The 24,198-nt window shown below is 42.7% G+C and overlaps 2 protein-coding genes across 5 annotated transcripts in view; both read right to left on the bottom strand.

Moving 5' to 3' along the window:
* The window catches only part of TTC17 (tetratricopeptide repeat domain 17), a 55,271-nt gene extending 51,305 nt beyond the window's left edge, over nucleotides 1-3,966 (bottom strand). Inside the window, exon 1 of one of the 3 annotated variants that reach the window (XM_027719434.2) lies at nucleotides 3,552-3,966. In XM_027719434.2, the coding sequence (XP_027575235.2) occupies nucleotides 3,552-3,767 (216 nt within the window). In that variant the 5' untranslated portion in view covers nucleotides 3,768-3,966. Of the gene's footprint in view, nucleotides 1-3,008; nucleotides 3,232-3,551 lie in introns of those variants that run through there. The other 2 variants (XM_027719433.2, XM_027719435.2) reach the window with 2 other exon arrangements.
* A 1,079-nt stretch (nucleotides 3,967-5,045) lies between these two features.
* Nucleotides 5,046-20,888, bottom strand: API5 (apoptosis inhibitor 5). 2 transcript variants are annotated; one of them, XM_027732640.2, is made up of 14 exons: nucleotides 20,688-20,888; nucleotides 17,619-17,780; nucleotides 16,735-16,828; nucleotides 15,697-15,762; nucleotides 15,187-15,338; nucleotides 14,267-14,473; nucleotides 13,629-13,733; nucleotides 12,847-12,936; nucleotides 12,075-12,256; nucleotides 10,794-10,887; nucleotides 10,229-10,285; nucleotides 8,456-8,532; nucleotides 7,992-8,128; nucleotides 5,046-7,245 (listed from the first exon to the last, which is right to left on the bottom strand). In XM_027732640.2, the coding sequence occupies exons 1-14, from the start codon at nucleotides 20,754-20,756 to the stop codon at nucleotides 7,166-7,168; spliced, it is 1,572 nt and encodes a 523-aa protein (XP_027588441.1). In that variant the 5' UTR covers nucleotides 20,757-20,888; the 3' UTR covers nucleotides 5,046-7,165. The 2 variants fall into 2 exon arrangements, with proteins under 2 accessions (XP_027588441.1, XP_039239865.1); XM_039383931.1 differs by lacking the exon at nucleotides 5,046-7,245 and adding an exon at nucleotides 7,303-7,729.
* Nucleotides 20,889-24,198: the final 3,310 nt, after the last annotated feature.

Below are 24,198 nucleotides of genomic sequence, written 5' to 3'. Positions count from 1 at the left end.
TTATCACTTGTGTTTATCTGCATATCCATAGCTAGTGGCTCCTTTAGCAGTGGGAATGCCTGGGTCTTACAATCCATTAAGTTTTTCCTACCTCTTAATTATACAGGCTTCGTTCAGATAAACTGTGGGAGTCCAAGTGAAAACTAAGCCTGTACCTCTGTAAAAAGTTGACAATCTTTAAAAATGTGTTTCAGACTTTGAGAATGCCAGTATTTCCAAAACTGAATAATTAATACCACCACTCTTCGCTACCAGTAGCCAGTTGCAGTCAGAGACTGCTGTGCTGGAAGCACTGTGATCAGCAGTGCAAAGTCCAACAGCGGCTGACCACCAGCACCATCCTTTGGGGATCAATACCAGTCTTTACTGAGACAGGCTTTCACTAGTGACAGTGAAAAAACCCTCTTTGCTAATGACACCAAATAAAAGGAACCTCAACAAGCTTGGTGTCCTCTGCAAATGTGGGGTGGCCATGGTGGAAGGAGGGGCTGCATGGTGGAAGGAGAAAGGGATGGAGAAATGGGTTGACAAGGACCTACCTTATGAAGTCAACAACATCAAGAACAAACTCACAGGGTGATATAGCCCCATGCAGCAGGAAAGGCTGGGGCTGAATGGAAAACAGCTTTCCAGAAATAGTGTTTAGGTTCTAGTGGGGAAAAAGCTGGTGGTGAGCCAGCAGTGTGCCCTTGCAGCTGAGGCAGCCAACTGCATCCAGGGCTGCAGCAGCAAGGCTGGAGCCAACAGGGCGAGGGGTGCAATTATCCCCCTCCACCAGGCACCCATGTGGAGGGAGGTACTTTAGCTTTCTGTCCTTGGTTTCAAGGCCAGCAAAGCCCATTCGAGGTGGTGAGGGCCCTGGAGCACGTAACATGCAGAGGCTCCCATTGCCAGTGAATCCTAGAGTATCTCAAGTGGGAACAGACCAATGAGTTCTCACGATAAATAACAAATTAATTAAGAATATTCTGAAAAATTAAAGCAAAGGGATACTCTGCAGGGATGTTTTAGGTTTGTGTCTTGTTAATAAAGTCTTGGTATTAGGAGAAGGATAGCTCACATATTTTGGAATACTGAGGTTCTACCAATGAACTGTTAAATCAATTATGAATCCTTCCAGTGCTGCCCAGATGCCGCTTCAACTCTGGCAGGTTTTGTGCCATGACCACTTCCCTGGGGAGCCTGTTCCAATGACTGACCACCCTCTCTGTGAAGAACCTTTTCCTAAAGTCCAGTATGAACTTCCCGTGGCACAGCTTCATTCCGTTTCCTCGTGTTCTCTCACTGATCGTCAGAGAGAGGAGATCAGCACCTCCTCATGCACTGCCACCCTTAAGGAAGTTTTAGGCTGTGATGAGGTCTCCCTAGACTTCTCTAAGCTGAACAAGCCAAATGACCTCAGCTGCTTCTCCTAAGTCTTACCTTTGAGACATTCCACCTTATTGGCTGCCTTCCTCCAGACACAGTCTAATAGTTTGATGACCTTACACTGAGGCACCCAAAACAGTACCCAGAACTCAAGGTATGACTGCACGAGCGTACAGTAGTGTAGAGTGGGACAATGACAATTCTTTCCTATTGCTGGACAGTGGAGATTATCTGCCATTTTTGTTGCTAACTATTGAACCACTACTATATTTTGGCATTTAAAACAACATTCAGGTTCACTGTAAAACTTGTCCTCTCATTCCCCAAAACACAACTAAGTGGAAAAAATGAAACTCAAATGTACCACGTAGGGCTGGCAATGGCAATAACCACAAATTTAAGTCTAATTTTCTTATTCACAAATTTAAGTATAAGAGCCAGGGAGATGAAATTAATAGATGACAAAACACATCTTATTGCAAAAAACTCACTGGACACGTAGCAGCATTATGTTCCAGCTGCACTACGTTCCAGCTACTGAAGAAGCCAGCTCCTGATATTCCAAGTAATACCATATTTATAATTCAAGTTTCCTTGCTTGAAATGGGTGGATTAATTTTGACCATGCAGGTAAGAGAAATTATTCCACAGATATTGTTTTATCACGTCAACAACAGGCCTTGAAAACTTTATACAGGGAACATGGGAATGCTCGCGCTTAAAAAGCATTTGGATCTGTAACAGAAAAGCCTACTGCATGGCAATGGTACAGTGAAAGCTCCTACCTGTACCATCAGTTAGCTGACACCATAAAATGCCATTTCTTAAAATCAGTACTGAATTTAGCTAATCAGATTTCCAAGCCATTTTATCTAATTATATTTTTTTCAAGCCACAGCTGCTTTTCATGCAATAATCAAAATCAACACCTGACCCAAATTTTATGACATACAATCAGTACACACATACAGATGCTTCCAGGCCATTATCACATACTCGCACCACTCCCCCACTGCATTAAGTGGGGAAAGGAGATGAGAGAGTACTGGAGTGTTGTCATTCATTAATTTATGATTAACTAGGGCGTGTGAATGCCTCAATCTACACAGATGGCCGAAGTGCCCCGGAATCATAAACACAGCAAAAGCTTCCTGCAGAGAAAGTCTGTTCCACCTGTCCGAGTACCATAATGCATTTTGTTAGGAGACTCAACTAAAAATCCTCACCAAGGAAGGTGATATTACTGGACGCTCAATTCTCCACACTTTTTCACGGGGGGAAGGCCACACTGCCTGCTACAGCTACTAACTCTTCCGCTCCAGAGGGAAACCGATCAGATCTGACATGAAAGTGAATTTCTGCTGCTGTTCCCCTTCCAACAAAGAGGGAGCCAAGCAACTAAGAAAAAGCCCAAACATGAAACGCTTATCGACTCTTTCAAGCCGCTTAGTGAACGTGAGGCGCAGCCCGCTATCAAAATAAGACATTTTGGCTAAACCCACAAGACTACCGCATAACAGGGCGCGCGTGTGCTTCTGCACCGAGCACACACGCCACCGTTTCTTTCCCACTTTCAGCAGGAAGGGAATGCGGCCGGGTCGGGAGCGGCGGGATGTGAAAAATCGCAGACTCACTGATACCTGGGGCTGCGCCGGCAGCGGCGAGAAGCCCGGGAGTGCCTGGGGCCGGGGCCGCGCCGGGAGCGCTCCCGGCCCCGCGGGGGGTCACGGCTGTGGGCTGGGGTCGCGGTCCCGCCGCTTTCGCCACCGAAGCGGGACCCGCCTCGTGCCGGAGGAGCTCCGGGAGACGGCCTCTAAGCACGAAACACCGCTGCTCCAAACACGATTCCAGCTGAAATCCATCCCCGGCTCGCCTGGACTCAGCGGCCGCCCCTCCCCGCCGCCTCCCCCCACGGCTCCGGCGGATTCAAGCCCTGTTTCGCGAGCGACGCCGGCTTGCCGCGGGAGACCCCGTGCCGGGCCGCCGGGAGCGTCCAGCACTGTCTCCCGGCTGCTGCAGCGGCTGCGGGACAGGCAGGGCTTCGTTCCAGGCCGAGGGCCATCGTCCCCCTGCGCCGCACCGCTCGGGGCAGGCCGGGGCTGCGGGTGAGCGGTGACACGGGCAGGGGCTCTCCGTGCCTCCGCAGCGGGTGGGCAGCGCCCCGCGCCCCCCGGGCCGCTCACCTGCTGCTGGATCTTCCCATCCTCGGTGACCACCCAGTGGGTGGTAGCAGCGGCGGGCCGAGTCCCCGAGGCCAGCAGCGAGCACAGACCCAGGGCCCAGCCGGAGAAGACCCACGCCCGCCCCAGCCCACCCCGCCCGGACGCCCCAGCCGCCGCCATCTTCCCCAATCCCGGCCTGCTCGCACCCTCCGGAACCGGAACGGCCGCCACCGCCATTTTGGGAGCGGGCGGTGCCTCGCGCTGCGGGGCGGTGCGGCCGGGCCCGGGGTGGCCGCGGGGCGTCCTTTCAGGCCGCGCCAGGAGCCCCGGCCCGAGCGCTCTCCTGACTCCACGGCAGCACCGGCGCAGCCCCTGGGCGGAGGCACAGGAGAGGAGGCGCGGCAGGGGCTCCGCGAAGCGACTTCTCCCTCGCGGGGAGCCGGGTCTGACCAGCGGGGCCTTCCCGGAGCTGTGGCAGCCGCGGGTAACGGCGGAGCCGCCGCCCGGATCTCCAGGCCGGCGTTAAGTGCCAACAAGCGGCGTGTGGCGCCGCGCTGAACGCTGTAATTTAAAGGATGTAATTTCTGTCTAGTGCACACTCGGACATTCGCCACGGCAGCTTGAGGAAACGACTGTATGCCCATCGCAAACCGAACCGTACCTGCAGCTATCCACAGGTTTTTATCCACAGCCCCCGAGGAGCTGGGTGAAGGGAGTTCTGAAAGACACATCGCTCCTTTTCCCTTCTAATGCTTTTCAGTTACACAGAAACATCTGAACTTTTCCTTTCCCATTGCAGTTAAGAGTAAATACCAACCCAGGGGTGAGAGCCTGTTTCCCAGTCCTGAGTGAGATCTAAAAGCTGCCACATTCAAATTTTGTTCTGTTTGACCGAAAGGTCTGTGTTACCTACCAGTCCTGCTTCTTGGGGACACCAAACTTCCTGGAGCCTGTTAAACAGTAAAATTCAGCGGTAACTCAAAACCCATTAAGTGGAAACAAGTTTCCAGATGGTGTCAGCGGTTAAACCAATGCAAGGGATTCAGTTTCTGTCAGCCTAGAGAAAATATCCGCACAAGTATGATAGTTCCTTACCACTGCCAGAGTTTACACATCAGGCATATTACAGATTCCACAAAAAAAACCCAGGCTGCCACTCCAAGTCAGTCTTCCTCTATCATAAGATACCAACGAATTGTATCACACTGTCAGCATCTAGGAGGTTGCATAAGACAATGACTGACTCCTTTTCACCCGGTTCCAAATAGGATGTATGACATGCAGCTTTTGCTGAATATTTAAATTCCTAGGCAAAACTTTGCATGTAAAGGTGAATTACTTAAAAGTTGAAACAGCTAACACAGTCTTGCTCCAATATATTCCTTAATGGCAAAAAGCTTTAGACATCTATAGCAATCTAAGGAGTAAGGGAACTACGACCAAAAGGTACCACAGAACCCTTTTACTAAGCCAACACAAAATGTTGCAGAGTAACTGTGAAACAATGAGCCGAACAAAATTACAAAATGAATTTATTCCAAAGCTGTAAGGGAACATTTACAATTCAACAAGATGGTAAAAAGGTGTTTCCACAAGAACTCACTGCATTAAAATTAGATGTGAAACTGGGGAAAAATAATCTAACTACTGAGGCCACAAGAACTTTGCACATCACTTCTGAAATACAGGACTCATGTAAAGAAAACTCACTCAAAATTCAGTGAGAAAATAAGCTGCTAGCACCTAGCTACTAGTCTAAATACAAGCTATGTTTAGGCTTTGAGATTACATTTTTAAATCCCCTCAAAACACCAATTATAGCCACAAGTGCAAAATGTCTTTTTTTTTCCTCCTTTTTTCCTCCAATGGAAGCTTATTACACATCTAGTGCCTATTTTCAGAGTGACATTTTGGTCTCACAAATTTGTCCTTGAAAGCTTTTTGCCAAGTTTTATGGTTTTTGTGACAAAGCAAATTTGAGCAGCTGGCAGGTAATCAGAAATACAGTCAGCTCACATGTCCTGGAATGTCCAAAGTTTGCTGCCTAGTGTTCCAGAGTTAAGCAAAACCAGACTTCTAATTTAGCATCAACAATGTCTCTCACTTTGACAATTTGGTATTTTGGCCATCTGACTGTAGTGATAAATATCAGTGTTAATGAAAACACCTGAGTCAGATTCACAAGCAAATACAAATAGAACCAGAGTGGGGAGACATCACCTTCTGTAGATATCAAGTGCCTGAACAGAAAAAAAAAAAGGCAGGATAAGAAGTATTATTTATTCTTCTAAAGCCTAAGGTATTTTACACCAACACGTCCTGGAACACTTAATTAAAATTCTTTTCCTCTGTCCAAACTTCTTTTTACTATATCCTAATTTCTTTACAATGTTGAATGACCTGAGAATTAAAAAATTTGAGTGGTTAGAATTAAAAAAAAAAAAAGCTTTGTGCTTTTACTTTGTATTTTCTGGGTGTACACCAGTAAATAAGAATCCCAAGTTCCTATGGAAAAAAATAGCATGGAATTTTTAACTCTTCCACCTGAATTGAACTACATAGCTGGAATTTTTCAGTGTTACCCAAAATACAATTTTATTTATATATTTTTAAATGCAACTATTGGTTAAAAAAACAACCAAACAAAAAAACCCCAAACAAAAAATTAACACACACACACAAAAAAAATAAAATCACCAAACAAGAAAAACCCCCAATCAACCAACCCCCACCCTCCAGTGCCAACTAATCCAGAAATCTGCAAAACACAGAAAAGAGCCAGGTACTGCTATGGTCCAGCTCCAGCCTATGAAGCTTAATCACTGCATCAGTCTTTACCCATTCCTGGAATAATTCTAGTCGTTTATTGTTTTGTTTTTTTGCTGTTCATTTACTGAGCTTTCACAGCATAACTATAAGCACATATTCATATTAAACATTAAAAATTAATTTGCAAAACATCACTTTTGTATTACAATGCACGGAGAAGAGTAAGATGTGCAAACCAAAAAACGCCACTTTCTCCACATCTCTAAGTAAGAGGACTGCATCATGCTACAAGCAAAACAGATTTCTAGCCACATTGCAAACTTTAAAAAACCAGCATGTATCTCATTCAATTTAATTAAAAATGCAAATCAAAGCAAATTTAACAATGGTACTCTTCTCCACATATTGCAAAATACAGTTACAAATGAGGAAAGGATTACTTCAGCTGCTAAGCTAATCTGACACGTATCTCTGTTGTCATGCCTTTCCTGTCCGTTACTTAATACATAAACTCAATTATATAGTTTCAGTTACGCAGTAGCTGACTTTTAGGTTAATATACAAACTGTCAAGATGCAGCTTTTGATGAAACATCTATGCTCTTTTCCAATTTTGAATCCTGAAGACACTTCAAAATTAAGAACCCAAAACTGCTGACTGTAAGCATCCAAAAATACAGCTGTAGTTTCACTATGGACAAGTTGTAGTCCGTTAGAAAAGTAGATCATACATACAAAGGTATAAAGAACATTTAATTCAGTCTTAGTGGAAGGCAGTCCTTGAAGAAAACAATGCTCCAAGCAAACACTTGCTGAGTAGCACTCTCACTTCAGCCCTTCAGGGGCACGGAAGATTTAGCAGTCTTCTCAGTAGATTCTTCCTCGGCTACGATTGCCACGTCCTCCCCAGCCTCTTCCTCGTCCACCCCGGAAACCACCTCTTTGCTCTGAAATAAGAGTTGAAACTTTTCATGCAGGTTTTATGCTGAATACAGATTAAAACGGAATAGCAGTATCTGGAGGTATTAGTTTTATATATCTGACAGTGCTTTGTATCAGTTTTTCAACCTATGAGCGAGGGTGATAATTTGTCATACCAGTCTCTTTAATTGCCAGAAGGAGGATCAATGGACCTACAAGGAAGACAGGAATGGGCTGCTGCCATTGCTGGGCCTACTCATCCAGTCTGCAACTGCTCTTGTGCTTCACCCAAAAATACAACTCGCAGAGAGACAGAATCAGTGTGACTGGGAGCATTAGGACATAACTGTGGATGCACAGGGAACCTGGCAATTCGCAGAACTTCTGGATCAGGTCTGCAACATCAGCAGTGGCTGTAATAGGAATGCAGCACAAGTCCAGTCGTATGACAGGAGGTGACCCAGCTCTGCCACTTGCAGCAACTGGCCTGTCCAATGGGAAATTGGTGCAAGTGCTGTGTGTCATAATAGAGAACACAACAGTTCAATTACTAACTCTAGGTATTAAAACACTACTAAAAGTAACTTGCAAATGACATTGTTTATAGGCTGGTAACACTCAAACACTGCAATAGGTCAACAGCTAGGAAAAGACCGCCACACACAAAAATTTGTGACAGTACAATTCGATCTTCCAAGAATGTGGTATTTGTTCCCCCCACCCTGAGATACAACTGTCACTAGACAAAGTTTTTCCAAACTGCCTAACTTACCGTAAGAAAAACTACCCAGATTACTGCTGTATTTTCCACTAGGAGGATTATATATTTGCCTGGCATCCCTTTTTGGTCCTGCTGAAGCTTTCTTTGGGGGTGAACTTGAGGTTGTATCTTCACTTGCTCTTTTTTGACTGACAGAAGAAAACAAAAACATGTAATTACACCCTTGTGGTGACAAGTACAGGAATAGTAGTTTAGCCGCAAGGATTAACCACTGGAAGCCAGCAGCAGCTAATGAAGATGCCCTGAATAATAATATCTCAGAAGAGGAAGTAGGCTAGTCTCCAGTTGATTCAGTCTATTGTATCTCTAAGCAAGACTAAGATAATGTTTCCACAGCCACAAGATGTGAAACTTTCATCTCATGTGCTGTGTATATATAATATACACAGTTTGGAAGTTAATTTTTACTGTTTACAAAACAAACACCACTTTTTTTTTAAATTAAGAACTCTTACCTTGCATCTGCCTTCTGTACTGGTTTCCAGGACAGAGTAATTGTACTTTTGTAAGAAGGAGGAATGTGGAAGAGATCCTATGAAGGCAAAATTGGACAGTTTGCAGTTAAATTCATGTTGATTGCACTTCAAAACTTTATTCTGTAGTCTCAGTTAAGTAGCTAACCATTAATTTCCAACAATTTTAAATCCTTTTTGAAGTCCCATGGCAGAGGGAGAAGGCATGTGCTTACTGCCTTACTAGGAAATTCAAATACGATTTGAATTAACAAAATAGTGTCTTGTACTGACCAAATATAGAATCATGTAATAGTTTGGGTTGGAAGGGGCCTTTAAATACCATCTAGTTCAACCACCCTGCAATAAGCAGGGACATCTTCAACTAGATCAGGTTGCTCAGGCCCCCATCCAATCCAACCTTAAATGTTTCAAGGAATGGGGCATCTATAGAGAAAGCACAAGCCTTCTCTCCCTCCCAATGTGTAGTGTGATAGACCAATTGAAGGCCATGATGACCGTCCTGATCGGTTACAGGAAACACCTCAGCACCTGGAGAGGGCATTCCCAGAAACCCATTGTCAGATGACAGTGGGTTACACAAAGAGGGACTAAGAGACCCCGATGGCTTCCTGAAAGTCCTCAACAAAATGGGGAGACTTCCCAGCAACAGACTGATAGGATCAACAAAGGATGGAGTGTTATGGAAATAGCATGGCCTTTCTTTGCAACATCCTACTGGAACACAGGAAGCCAACCCTTAGGCCTATGTCATCTGTCTAGCACCCCCAAAATTAGTATTGACTATTGTCACTCAAACTGCCTAAGAAAAATAATTATAAAAAGAGATCGGACATGAGCAAAATCGGGGAGCAGTTCCATCATCTCTGCGGGGGTAACTAAAGAGCTGCCCTGTCTCCTTCCACTCCTTTGGACACTGTAGGGCTGAGCAACCATTTACTCTGCTTTCTTTACCTTGACCTTGCTTTATACCTTACAGATTACCCTCTTTCACCTTTACCCCATAGATAGCTTATTTCCTAATTGTACTTTGCTACTTTGCTTTATAGATACTAATTTTACCTTGCCCTACACCTACACCTGCATTTCTTCCCCTTTTCACGTGACACTATGAACACCAAGCATGTTAAAACGAACTCCAATGGCTCCTGCAGGGAGACACCTGATATCCCTACAATATCCCTATGATGGTACAAGATAGGCTTTGCAATACCATGGGCAAAGTTTTTGGTTTATTGTGTGAGAGTGAAGAAATAGAGGAAAAGGTGGTTAGAAGAAATCAGAATGGTTTCATGGGCTCCAGACAGAAGTCTCTTTCTGCAGCCCATCTCTTCTAGACTCTTTGGAGACAAAAGTTTTGTATAGTACCTGCTTTGCCTCCTCCCTCCTTTACATATCCTTGCACCTGTTTAAACTATTCCTTACCCCTCAATGCCACTGCAGGAAAGGGAAATTACAAGAAAAAAGGCTCAGCCAGAATCCAGAGACCCCTAAAGCAAGGTGGTCTCTTCTGGGGGCAACCAGTGCTGCAAAAAAGGACCAAGAGCAGCAGTAGCAGCAAAAGCTAAGTTGCTTGCATAGTCAGCAAGATCCACCTCTCTTCAGAAACAGTAAAGCATGGCAACTCTGAGCTAGCTAACACCAACTAACACAATACACAAAGTAACACAATACAACTTCATTCAAATCTATTCCTTTCTGCTGCATAGGTTACTCTGCTGTGAGAATTTACTCCTTCATGATATGAGGACTTACCTTGATTAAAACATTAATGTTATTGGTTATTTTCAAGGCAACCACTTTAATCTTGTTCTGTAAAAAAACCAAAACATCACTGAACACCTATTCTAGTAGTTTTATGCCAACTGCATTTGATGATGTTACATTAAACTGGCTGCTCTTCCTAGTGAATTGTTATAGCAATAGTAACAGTGAAAGGTGTAGACACTTCTGAGTTTTCATCACAACTACTCTTAGGCTTCTTGCAGTTTTACACTAACTAGTTGCTTTTAATATTCCAGTATACTTCTCACTGGTGTTTTTTCGCACAACATATGAAAATTTCCCCTTCAAAACAAAGCACGGAGCACAATTAAACCAATTATATAAGTGGATGTAGAGAGTAGTTAGCAGTAGAAACTAAAAGAGCATCTTTGCTGGCAAAATGCAGCATCAAGTAAGATGCATTTGCAATAATGCTAGCAGTATTATTCCCTTAATCTATTTGCATACTTACAACTGACTGCAGCCTATCAATATGTGCCAATCGTTATTTCAGTAGGTTCAATTAGAAAAATCAGAATTCCTAAACAATACTTACCTCCTCTGTTTTCAAGGCTTCTCCTGTTTTTCCTTGAAGTGCCAGACGAAGCTGCCGAATATAAACCTGCAACCCTCGAGCGAAATATTGTAGCCTAAAAAATTAAAAGCAATCTGTTAGTAAAATTTACGTAGTCCCATAAAAATAAAAGCATAAGCAAAGGGAAACTGTAATTTTGTTTTTTTTTTCACTTTAGGAAAAATGCTCAAAATAAGTCATCCATCAATCTGATCTGTGCTTCTTTAGCATCCAGACAATAATAATTCACACTTTCATAGTCACAGAATCATCAAGGTTGGAAGAGACCTTGACGATCATGTAGTCCAACCGTCAACCCAGCACCACTGTAATCACTCCTAAACCATATATCCAAGTGCCACATTGAGACACCTCTTGAACACTTCTAGAGACAGTGACTCCACCACCTCTCTGGGCAACTTATTCCAGTGCCTGATCACCCTTTTTTTTTTTTCTAATATCTAATCTGAACCTCTCCTGGTGCAACATAAGTCCATTTCCTCTCGCCCTTTCATTTGAGGCATGCCAGGAGAGACTGACCCCCACCTCACTACAACCTCCTTTCAGGTAGTTAGGGTGGCAATGAGGTTCCCCCCGAGCCTTGTCTCCAGACAAAACACCCCCAGCTCCTTAAGCTGCTCCTCTTACAACTTCTGCTTCAGACCCTTTATCAGCTTTGTTGTCCTTCTCTGGACATGCTCCAGCACCTCCATGTCCTTTATGAAGAGAGGAGCCCAAAACTGAACAGAGTACTCAAGGTGTGGCCTCACCAGTACTGAGTACAGGTGGACTTTGCAAATCCTGCTGGCCACACTATTCTTGTTACAGCCCAAGATGCCATTGGTCTCCTTGGCCACCTGGGCACACTGCTGGCTCACGTTCGGCTGCTGTCAGCCAGCACCCCCAAGTCCCTTTCTGCTGAGCAGCTTTCAGGCCACTCCTCCCCCAGCATTGCCTGGGGTTGCTGTGACCCAAGTGCAGGACCTGGCACTTTGCCTTACTGAATCCCATGCAGTTGTTCTCAGCTCATCAATCCAGTCTGTCCAGATCCCTCTGCAGAGCCTGCCTATCCTCCAGCAGATCAACATTCCCCCCAAGGTAGTGTCGCCCATGAACTTACTGAGGATGCAGTCAAACTCCTCTGCCAAATCACTGGAAAGATGTTAAACAGGGCAGGTCCCAGTACTGAGTCCCGGGGAACTCCACTAACATCTTCTAACACACTTTCTAACAGAACGCTAACAGTTGCCTCTAAATGATTACCTGATTTTAAAGTCTTTCAATTTCTCTGCATTCAGCTTGGCTGTGAGGAAGTCTGGAAGCTTACGACCCAGCTGATGGAAACTATACAATAAACACTCCACATGACTGAATTGCAACTTGGGCTCTTCATTGCCAGCATTTTCCCCATTCTCTGCTTCCTCTGGAGGAAGAGGCATATACTCCTAAAGAACAGAAAGGAAAAACAAATGCATGAGACACATTTATACAGTCTGACAGCTCTTTTGCAGTGTTTGAACTGGATGGTGTATTTATGCCGATAATTTAAGAAGAATCCCCCATCTCTATACCAATGTGATGAACTGCTGAATGAAGTCCTAGTGCAGGTGGTTTGCCTACACTTATGTGACTTGATACCTCAGACTCAGCGGAAATACTACCGTGGCACTGCTACCACAGGAAGCAACAATGTACTGCACCAATGCTTTTGAAATAGTGCTGAACTTGCTTAAAACTGTCAGTGCAGATACAGTCTTTACTGAGATCAACATGAGTCTCTCATGATTACAAAACTTAAAAAGAAGAAATCCACATAAATCTACTGGATTAAAAACATTATTCAGGTAACAGCTCCGTGTATCTACAAAGGCTTTAAATTGCAAAATGATGTTTGACCTTCTACTATGGATAGAGCTACCTCTGAAACAGCCACTTTAGAAAAAGGATAAAGAGATGAATACATAAAAATAACTGTTTCGATGAAAACTTAATTTTTTAAAGTGTTTTACATGAATAAGAAACGAATTAGTCTTACCAGTAGTTTGTCAAACAGCTTCTTCAAATTTGATTCAAGCTTTTCCATATCGCCACAAAAAGAGCTCATTTCAGCAAGAAGCTTTAAAACCTACATGTAAGAAGAGCAGGGTTTTTGTTTGCTAACTGAAAAGTACATAGGCTTAACTTTCAACCCAAAATCAATTATCACATCACTACAGCTGGTACAGTAGAGGTCAGCTATTATAATTAAACCCCTCCCAAACATCAGGAAGGAATAAAAGGAAGAACATGCCTAATCTGTTTTTCATGTCCTCAAACAGAAATACAGGTTTGTGTCTAATCCCAACAAGCATAAGTTAACAAGTAAACAAACCTTCATCTCCCACACCTGCAGCACAGCTCACCTTCAGTGAGCGCCACAGAGATCTAACTGAAGCTGTAGCACTGATTAATGTAAGCAAAATTACAGACATTGAGCCACTCCCTTAGGAGATTAAATTAGCATGAGCTGTGCAACCATCATTTTGGTAAATGCTATGTGCTTAAAAAAATTGATAGTAATATAAAAATGATTACACCAATCTACTTATTGTACCTTGCCTCAAAAGCACAGGACAAATGACACATGCTTTAAAAGGCAATGCTCAGTCATGCCTCAATAGTGCAAACTTTTTTCCTAGTGTAGCTACTTTTTCTATAAGCCACGAAATGAAAACTATTCAAGAAAGGAGTTTTCAATTTTAAAAACAGATGTCTTCATCTAATGTGCTGATTTTTTATTATTTATTGATCCTGAAAGACATTTTAGCTTTGGCTTACCTCTAACTGGATATCGAGACCCTCCACTGAAGTAGTCAAAGAACTGAGGTTTGGCAGAACATGCTCACAGAAGTAAGTAACAAATTTTGTGGAATGAACATTTTTCTGAAAAAAACCCAAACAAACCACTGCATATTATTCATGCTACTCTGAGTTTGAATGACCTAAATATTTTTCCCCCATCTCTCTGCCACCCTTTTAAATGCCTACCACACAGCTATGCTTTAAAGCTTTATTAAACTTCCCTCTAACTCCTAAAACACGGACCCCCCTGCATATAGCTTAAACTGAGGCTGTCTGCAACAGCAGCTGAAAAGACTGCTTGCAACCCAAGAATAGGCTTTTAAGTGCTGCAATTGCCTGGCACTAAACTTGAAATAAACTCATACAACCTAATGTGAGAATCTTGTCATAATTCAGTGTAACATCCTAAATTTGAAAAAAGAAGAGAGTAACACAAAAATATCTTTGTATTTGGAGGCCTTAAGGATGTTTTCCAGCATTTGAATACAGCAGAAGTTGAAGGTGGAGAAGTACTGATATGTGGTCATTCTAACATAATCGTTCAGAACACCAAAGACAAATCATAGCCATTAACTTTCCACAATACTCCTCATGCAAAGCAAACAAATACATACTGAGAAGAGTGGCACTGCCTGCCGAGTACACTGCTGAAGTCTGTCCACACAATCTGGATCAGATGGATTGAATGTTTGTTCCAGGTCAGCTTGTTCGGCTACCAGCTCCACTAGCTGTTGCCTCCCACTTACTGTCTGTAAGCTTTTTAATCCAGACAATATTTTCATGAACAGATTAAATTCCTCGCCTGTCACATCTTCCAGAACCTTAGCAGAAAAACAGAAAACACAGTTCTATGGTGGTAATTTGCAAACCTACAAGTCAAACCAACAAAGCAATCAGTATCTAGAGCACATGACCTGTAAGGAGAACCTAAAGCAACTGGGCTTTTCCAGTCTAAAGTGAGAGCTGTATGTGGGTGTGGCAAACTTTAATACTTCAGAGCAAGTCACCAAACATAGGAGTCAGGTTCTTTGCTGAGGTGAACACGGTGAGAATGAGACAATGATACAAAACTAAAATGGAAGGTTCCAATTGGATAAAGGGAAAAAAATAAATTGTCTAGAGGACAATTAAACATTAAAGCTGGTTGCCCAGAGAGTATAGGAACTTTCCTTCCTTAGAGATTTTCAAAACCTAACTGGAAAAAGCACCTAGAAGTCTGATCTGAATTCAGCTGAGCAGAATTCAGCTGAGCATGATTCACTGAGCTGATCAGTCTCCTAAGGACCCTTTGCAATTTGAATGATTCTGTGATTCTAATAAAAGTTGCTCTTACAGAATGAGAAGAGCCTAGCATGGTTTTAACATTCTCACAAAAAATTGTTGCAAATTTCAGAGTGTAACAGAATAGTGTAAGTACAAGATCACATTTTTACAATGCTCAGCTATACATGTGGTTTAAATGAACTCCAAAGCAACACTAATGATAACGGATGGTTTCATAATACTTAAGTTTGTACTGAAATAAGACAGTCACCTTCTTTGATTCAGTCAATATGAACTCTTCCACCTCCTTTGTCATCACCTCCTCAGGCAATGTTTTCAGTTTTGTAGAGAGGAACTTAATGGCTCTCTCTCTCACAATATCCTCTCCCTGAAGAATTTGACTGAATAAGCCTCCCAAAGTTCCTGAATGGAGAATAAATCAGGTAATGAGAATTATTTTAAAAGTTATGAGCTCAACATTCTATGCAGAAGAAAGAAGTTCACTCCTTTAAGACTCCATGACACATTTTGAAATAACTGCTATATTAACTTTTCAGAAAAAACACAATTTACCTGTATCTTGACAGAATCCTCACTCTTTTACTGGTCTGTATAATTCAGATCCATGATTATTAAGTTCAGTATTGTTTGCAAAACCAAACAGTTACGTGTGTGTCTCAGTTTTGCATTGTACTAAGATAAAAAATTGAGTCCTGTTCTCATCCTACTAGAGACTGGGAAGTATTAATAAAAGACATACACAGAAAAATGTGTCCTTTACCTTTAGCATCCATCTTAAATATACTGAGCAAAGCATTGTTCACCAAATTGAATTCTGCAGAATCATCTGGAGAGAGAAAAAAATCTGATATGCATATACTTGAAAAGGTAAGAGCAGAAAAATAAAAATCACTGATGTGTAATTACACATTAAGTATTCCGTCCTCAGCATTTAGTGATAAACAACATAACCTGTATTTTTAACAGCTACTAGACTGAGGAAGCTGAGAGTCATGATTATGAAAGATGGAAGCAAAACACAAAGCTATTTGCCACCTTAGCCTCCCTGCCAAAACTTTAACACTATAAACTTAATAGGACTGAAAACCTGAAAGGAAGTTAGTAATCAATATATTGACTTATTTTAAGGAACAAATGTATTAACAAGCTGACCTTCACTAAATTAATGTCAAATAAAGTAATTTCTTTTTTAACTCTTCTAGGTGTAGAAACAATTTTCCTCTTGAACTAAATGGAGAAATGCCTAAGTCTCAAAAAACCCAAACCAACCCAAAATTTATCTTCTGAGAATCCTAGAGACTTAACCAGGCATTTTTAATAGAAGTTTAAACACCTAAATTTAGCACTCTATAACTAATGGGATTAAAAGTGTATTAAAATCTGATTTTGCACTCTAGAAATATTGATTTTGCACCAAAAATGCACTCTATGAAAGAAAACGCCTTTAGGATTTTTCAAGTTCCAGAACCTGGATTAGAAATCCAACAACTCTTTTCTCAGAAGGCAATTTGCTGCAGTCCATAACTGTAAGGTTCCCCCTGTGCTTTGCCTTTTTCTATAGATGCTTTCAGAGAGCTTGAATAAAAAAAATTGTTTTATTTAAAAGAAAGATTTTGAGTTTAGATTAGGATGATTAGTGGCCTTTCAGCAGAAGCAGCAGCCTAACTGCACAGCAATTAGTGGGCAAAAAAGAACAGAAGAAGGACATGAATGGCCCTGGGATAAATTATGAATCAATGTTTTACAGAACCAAAATGGCATATATTTTTAGGTGTGCCACGAGGAGATTGTCTCCTACCTGATTGTAGAAGCTGGGTCAGTATGTCTGCCACCCGAGGAAGATTATCTCCAGTGGCAAACTGAGGCAATTCCTTGATTGCTTGTCGCCGAATCTGCCAAAATTGTCAGTATAGTAGAAATACAAAAATTTTAAAATGTCAGGAATTACATAAAAAACCCCAAACAACTATTTTGACATATTTATGAAGACAGTCATACATTTTTCTTAGACATAAGCAGCTCTGGAGAAAAATCAAATTCAAACAGTACCTTTGTTCACAAAATTATTCATATGATCAACAAAATAAAGCATGGAATGTGTGTTATTACAGAGTTTTATTTGCTAACAGCAAGGATAGTTCCACAGTTGTGCATATGGCAGGAATAAACTCTACGGTTTACAGTTCCCATCACTGACAAAAATCCTTGAATGATCTCTCCAAATTGTTTAAGACCGGATAAACAAAGATCTTCAAAGGTACAGCTTCTACCAATATCACAGAAGCAGTATGAAGCATCTCAAACTTCTGCAAGAATAATAGTCAGAATCACATCCCCATGGTTTTCAGGTGCAAACAAGATTTTCTTGCCTCCCAGCAGGATTTATCAGAACCAATTGCCACTGAGTGCTTTTTGATAGGGAAACATGTAAATGCTATTCAAATAATCTGTAAATTTCTTTCTACAGAGCTATTCCTTTGATCAATGATGGGAGCGAAAAAGACAAATGAAAAGTGATGCATCATTCCAAAGTGAATTCTTTAACTGCAGGAATACAACTATGTTTAGTTGTCAAAAGACCAACTCTCCTCTCCCTAAAGACACAGCCCGCTAAAAAAAGGAGAAAATAATAGCAAAATATAAATTCAATGTATCAACTTGCTACAAGGTTATTATTCTTACAGAAACATCTTCATCCTCGCAGAGGTCCAACTGGGCATTGATAGCTGAGTCAGCTAGCTCAGGAAAATGCTTGAAGAATTTAGGAATAAACTGAGCTGCAAGTCTCTTCTCCTTGGCACCTCCTTTCACACCATCCAAGATCACTTGGTATGCATCCTTATGCTGAAAGAGGAAAACCAGAGTATATAAATGGAAAAATCTTGGGTTATTCTCAAGACAACAGAAGACTTTTTCTCTCCCAATCTCTGCAACTATTTAAGTGAACTATATTATACAAGCTTCTTACAAAGGAATAGATTGTTCTCTCAGACTGATATAACTGTGCCAATTTCATAAAATTTGCCTCTGTTGCCTGGCTTTTACTGTTATTCCGGCTCCTGTCTATTCAAGTGCTCACTGTTCCAGCTGCTGGCCTTAAGGCTGACAGCTCTTACACACCACCTGTGATTAGATTAGTGCAAGAAATTATATGATCAACTGAACTTGGGCAGTTTTTCAAGGAGTTTATGCCTTTTGTCTCCTCGCTTTTTGTCTCTTAAGTAGAGGTTATCTTTCCCAACAATTGTGCTGCTGAAACGGATCACAAATGATTGTTAATGAACAATTGCTATTCACACCTATTCAACTAGTTAACTTAATCTGAGATGAAACACAGTGCTTGAAAGAACTGTTAACAGAAAATAGATACAAAAAATACCCCAGAAACCCCTGGCTGAAGCACAGAAATAAACACTTCAGCAACAGTAGAACATCCTCTAGCTGCTCCAACTAGAATCACATAAGTGTTTCCGATTTTGTGCCTGCAGGACTGAAACTTTAAAATAATTGAAGTCTTTGTTGTGGTCAGTTATGTGTTTGTGAAACAGTAGTCAGCATTATTAGCATACCAGCAGAAATCAGAATCATCTAATTTTCCTCATGGTTGTGAACAGAATGCTTTAGACAGTTTATCCTACTTTGAATGGCAACATTGACAGCACAGGACATTTTCTTTGCTTTATTTACATTAAATTTCCCAGAGCCAAGAAAAACCACGGGCAACTACAGAAGCAGCACGATCCTTCAGTTTTGCACATTTCCTCCCAGTCTGTAACACAGGAAAGTCTATGCTGGAGAATGTCCAGACCTTCCTTTTTAGTAACTGTCAATTGCCCTATCATCCTTTAACTTCTCTAGGTTAGTTCCTGTATCAATTCATACCCTAAAATGCCCTGTGACAAGTTTCACGTGTTATTGAGAAATGTTCATCTTCCTCTCTGAGACTGCTTCCTAATAGTTTTTTTTCAACTTTTCACCTTCATTCTACTCATAAAGTGGACTCATCATACCTAAGCCCCTTTCTCAACTGAATCGCTCTTTTACAAGCTCAATACTTCCCAGTCTTTTAAACAACTCCTCTTAATACTTCTGGTGGTCCCCATGCTCATGTTCAACATTTCTTTGGCTGTGACTTTTTGTAGTGAGATTTCACGTTCATATGGTTGTTGAAGAGATAATAAAGCAGTAAGTGGCATAAAATTGATGAATGAGGAACAATTACTTATGGCTTCTCAGAATGCAAAAATTGGAGACATCAAATAAGATTATCAAATGACAAGTTCAGAGGAAGTAACTCCTTCACAAAGGTTCATGAAGTAATGGAACATTTTACCACACATTGATAGGCCAGAAATATAATCCGCTAAACAAAGAATCAGAAAAGTTCACTGAAGAACAATCTAGCAAGCTACACTCATTACAGAGATGCTGTCTCTGGCTCTGGAAGCCCACAAACTGGAAAGGGGCAAAGCTGGGAGAATGCTTTAGGGATCATCATTCTGTACTTACCCTCGGAGATTCTTACATATCTGCTCCCCTGTCAAAGGTTGCATTTCTTAACAATGCTGGAGTTTGTCTACTTAACATGGCCACTCCTACCTCACAAAAGCTACTCACAATAGCCAAAAAGATGATGGACCACGTACTTGTAAAACAGCATGGTAACAGCACATTTTACTCTGCATCTCTCCCTGTAGTTCCCAACATTTTATTTGCACTTTGGTTTTGGTTCTGACGTTATGTTTTTGTTGGACTGTCTACGAGGATATTTTGTTTCACTAGGGCTTAATTACACAAGCAAAGTGAACGTTTTTGAACTAAACTGAAAAAACCTTCACCCTCCCCCAAACAACCACCATATGATTTGTTCTCTCAAAGAACTTTTCAAGTCACTATGTATAGTAGCATCTAGTTTAAAATCCATGGCTAGATATGTGCAAGGCTACTTTCCTACCTGTGGACGTTATGACAAAAAAAAAAAAAGAAAAACACACGGAAAAAAAGTACCTGCTGCTTTTTCAGGTGGACATTTAGTAAAATAAGGGCCTAATGAAACTCCAAAAATTAGTGCTAACTAGCCATAATATTTTATATTGGTAATGTACAAAGTCATCCTCTTTTTTTGAATAATTTTGTAATTGTATAAACAAATGGCAGGCCTTGCCAAGATTTTACAGCAAATAAAATCTTCAGCCGTGAGGGTCGATCTTTCATTCTTGCCTTAAGGAAGAAAAAAAAAAAGGGCTACAGGCGGTTATCGAATCATGATAGACTTCACAGTAGACTCCACAACAAGCCTCTTAGCAAGACAGCCTGCCAGAGGCTTTCCGGATCTGCACTTGCGCTGGATCAGATCTGCATAGCTACCGCTGTCTTCTTTTGAAGACCTAACTTCGCCAGGCGAAACTCCCCGCCTGACTAGGTAAGAACTAGTTAATACCCGCGACGCCACACTTAAAAGGAGAGCCGCCGACACGACGCGAATGCTTCAGAAGCACCGGGAGCTGGCGCCGTCCTTGCGGATCCGCAGGCGCGATGTTCAGCTCCACCCGCCCCGCGCCGCCGCGGGTCGTGAGCAAACCCACCCCGCGCACAGCCCCGCGGGCTTGCCGGCCGTGTGGGCGTCTCGCAGTCCCTCCGGCGGCACCCTGGCCCGCCCCTGCCCACCCCGTCTCGGCCCGGACCTCCCCGCGGCGGCGCTACGCAAGCCCGAGGCCTAGCGAGGCCTTGCAGGCCGCAGCCACGCCGCACCTGGCCCGCCGTCTCGGTGGCGTCCGCCAGGATGCCGTAGTTGCGGTAGAGCTCCTCCACGGTGGGCATGGCGCGGCGGGGAAGGGGCAGAACCGCCGTGACACCGAGCCCGCCACTAACGCCGCCGCCGCCGCTCCGGCCGCCGCTCCCGCTCGGGCCGCGCCGTCAGCACCAGCGAGACGGCGGGCCCAGAGCGGCCGCGCCACGCCGCCGGCGCGGCGCCCCCGCATGGCGGGCGGTGGAACTGCAGGGCCCGGAACCCCTGCGCGCCCCCGCGCGGCGGCCGCTTCGAGCGGGGAGCGGCCCCGGATGACGCCCAAAGGCACCGCGCTCTCGAGGGACAGCTCACCATCAGCTGGTTTTATCCGCCCGGCCCCAGTCCCGACCCGGGGCCCTGGTACAGGGTGCGTTCGTCTGCTCAGGAATGTGCCATGGCCTTTACCTTTTGCAGCTTTCCTTCCCCCCCCCCCCGGACTTTTCTTCACACTCCTCCTCCTTCTTTCCCTTATCGCTGCCTTCCTCCAGCGCCCCTGTTTTTGTCTCTCCTATACAAATACGATGAAAGGTGCTCGAGAAGTGCCTGTTGCATGCTGAGTTCCTGGTACGGGAAAGAGACTGCTTTCCTGTGATTTGCCGACTTTCATCTTTTCCTGCAGAGAAAAATGCTATCTAATTCTGGCCTATAGAAGTACCTGTAAGTAGTGTCAGTGGAGGCAGCACATGTACATTAGGCTCAAAGGACCAAATATAAAGTGTGGCAAAAGTTATAAGGCTGTAGCAGTGCCTTCTCCTCATATCTCTAGGTGCTTTATCATCCTGGAAGTTTCACAGGCGCTTAAAATGGAAGAGGATTTCTCTTATGTCAATCTGAGGCCGAGCTAAGCAAAGTGCTGGACCTCTCTTAAATATCCTTCCCAGCAGGATGAAGGGTGCTGTTGGAGGCATTCGAAGCCCTAATCTGTTTCCAGAGTACATGCAGGCAGACCACACACAGCAGGGATGTACAGCAGCATCAATCATTTACCTTCCTTTTGTTTTTCTTCTACTCTCAGAGTGTTTCAGCAAGTGGCAGCAGTGACAGCATCAGTCACCTTTCTCCCCCTCTTTGAACAGAGGTCCGGTGCCTTTACCTGTCCACAGGTGGATCCATGTCATTCTTGCAGGCTGTGATGGGGTCTGAGGGTGTAGAAGCTTGTGGCTTCTGTCAGATCCAAGACAGCTTTAACCACATCCTGACCCTTCTTGTGCTGGTGACCATCACATTTACCCAGAGTAATCTCAAAAGAATATGCTAATCTTAGTAGTGGGAACAAAATATAACATGAGAGAAAAAATATTTTTAATACAGCCTGGTGGCTATTAAGAGATGTCAATCTCTTGTCCTCCAGCATCTTCCAGACAGTATTACATCTGAATGCAGATTTTAAAACTATAATCATCTTTATTGCCACTACCATGGCAAACTTTTACAACTTGGTCTGAAAGGAATAAAGAGGAACATCTCATTTAACTGTGTTTTACTCCTCCCCCGAAGTGTTTATGTAGATCGATCTGCCTTGTTATCTCCTTTTCTTGCTTTTTTTTCCTCAACAACACGTTATTGAACTGTGATTGCGTTCTATAGCAAATATTGATAAATAAATAGCATTTATACATTGTTGTATGCATGACAGTTGTCGGAAGAAAAGTAGGCACGAATGAAGATGGGTGTGAGAGGAGTTGTGTACCTTCTTGGAAAGGCTGGCTCTGTATTCCATGGCAGAGCAGAAGGGGTGCTTGAGATACTGCAGAGTGATGGGAAATTAAGATGAACTCAAATGCTGGACTTGGCTGCGCTACAGAGTGATTGTTGGGTGGGGTGGGATGGTAAGCAGTCTCAAATATACAATAATAACATATATTTTGTTATATCTAACTATTTTAATCACATTTTTGTATATTGTATCATAACATATATTATATATCTTGGAGTTATACTTTTTATCTTCTCTGGCAGTGAGACATTCAGCTGTGCTCATCATCTTTCTAACAGAGAACACATAAAATGAAAGGGGTATTCAGACCCACATTAAGAAAATGTTTTCTCTGAGGTTCATTCCATTTCCACCCTTTGATGCTAGTATTTTTTTCCCTCAACTACTTCCTTGTTGCTTCACATAATTCTTTTAATTTTTTTCTCTCCTTACAACAATTTCCATTTTTCCATCTCTAGTTTTCACTTATGACATATTTTTTTATAATAAACCTGTTTAAAATTAATCACAATTTTTCTTTAGCATTTATATGGAAGGAACATGAATGAAGAACTGATGGTGTTACATATTAGGAGATATTGTTTGTCAGGGATCTCTCTGTTAATGTTGGGATATTTTTGAAAATCTATGTTTAGAAACTCAAAAGCTTGAAATGCATATTTGAGAATGACACATAGTCATTCTCAATGACTGAGTCAACAGTGCAAGTCCCCTAGTTTTACAAAATATGATTAGTTTGGCCATCACTCAAGATTTTCATCTCTTCTTTATTCTCAGTCTTCTCATGCTCATGCACATGGAGATAACCCTACAGTAAGTTACAGACTCATTTGATGATGAAGTGGTATCATACATTTGACTCCCATTCCTGTGCACTGCCCATAAACCAAGTATCCTAGAATCATTGTAGGTTCTCCAGAAGAAAAATAATTTACTTATGAAATCAATAAGATTTTTCCTCAAAGGAAAAAAAATTACTATTCCTGTCCCGCAACTGCCCTGGTCTTTGGTGGAGGACAGACTTCAGGCAAAGCCATAGATGGGGCAAAGCCATAGATGGGGCATAATGTCTATTATGACAGAAGGAGAAGACATGCTTAAAGAAGACTTCACACTGGAACAATGGTTTAATCACATGAATGCCCATGTACCCAACCTGAAAGGTTTCTGTGGGCCAGATACCCAGTGGATAATAAAGTGGCTGAAATAAGGTCCATTTTTTGGTTTATCCTAAATGAGCAATTGATCCTGAATTCTTCTAATCTCACTTTTTAGAAATGGGCTTGAGTTTTAAACGGAGCATAGTTTTACAAATGAAGGGATATAGCAATTTTTCCCCCATCCATCTTCAAGATTTGTTAAGTATTTTTCAGAAAATGGTGTCCAGGTATCACAAGGTAATATAGTGAGTGCATAACAGTGTTCCCAGCTGTAAAGCCTTTTATTGGCACACATTAAACACGTCCTGCATGGTTGCAAGCATCTGACTGCTGTCTTCAGAGAGCAGAGATTTCCTACAGATTCCTTCTGATGTAACCGGATTTTCTCGCAGAATTTCTCCCCGGCAAGGCTATGCGCTTCTTTTCCCATGGGAACGGCAATCCCGTGGACGCGCATCCCAAGCGTGCCAGCAAGCGGCGCTCTGGCCCCGCGGCCGCGGCCGCCCGCCCCCGCCCGCAGAGGAGCCCCTGCGAGTCCAGGGGGACGTGCTCCCGCAAACAGGACAGCGCCAGGCCTTTGGGAAGGGATCGCTCTGC

Source organism: Pipra filicauda, unplaced genomic scaffold (genome assembly GCF_003945595.2).
Source record: "Pipra filicauda isolate LSUMZ 115617 unplaced genomic scaffold, ASM394559v2 scaffold32_size4067784_pilon, whole genome shotgun sequence".
Classification (NCBI taxonomy): domain Eukaryota; kingdom Metazoa; phylum Chordata; class Aves; order Passeriformes; family Pipridae; genus Pipra; species Pipra filicauda.
This window is presented reverse-complemented; position numbering and strand designations above follow the sequence as displayed.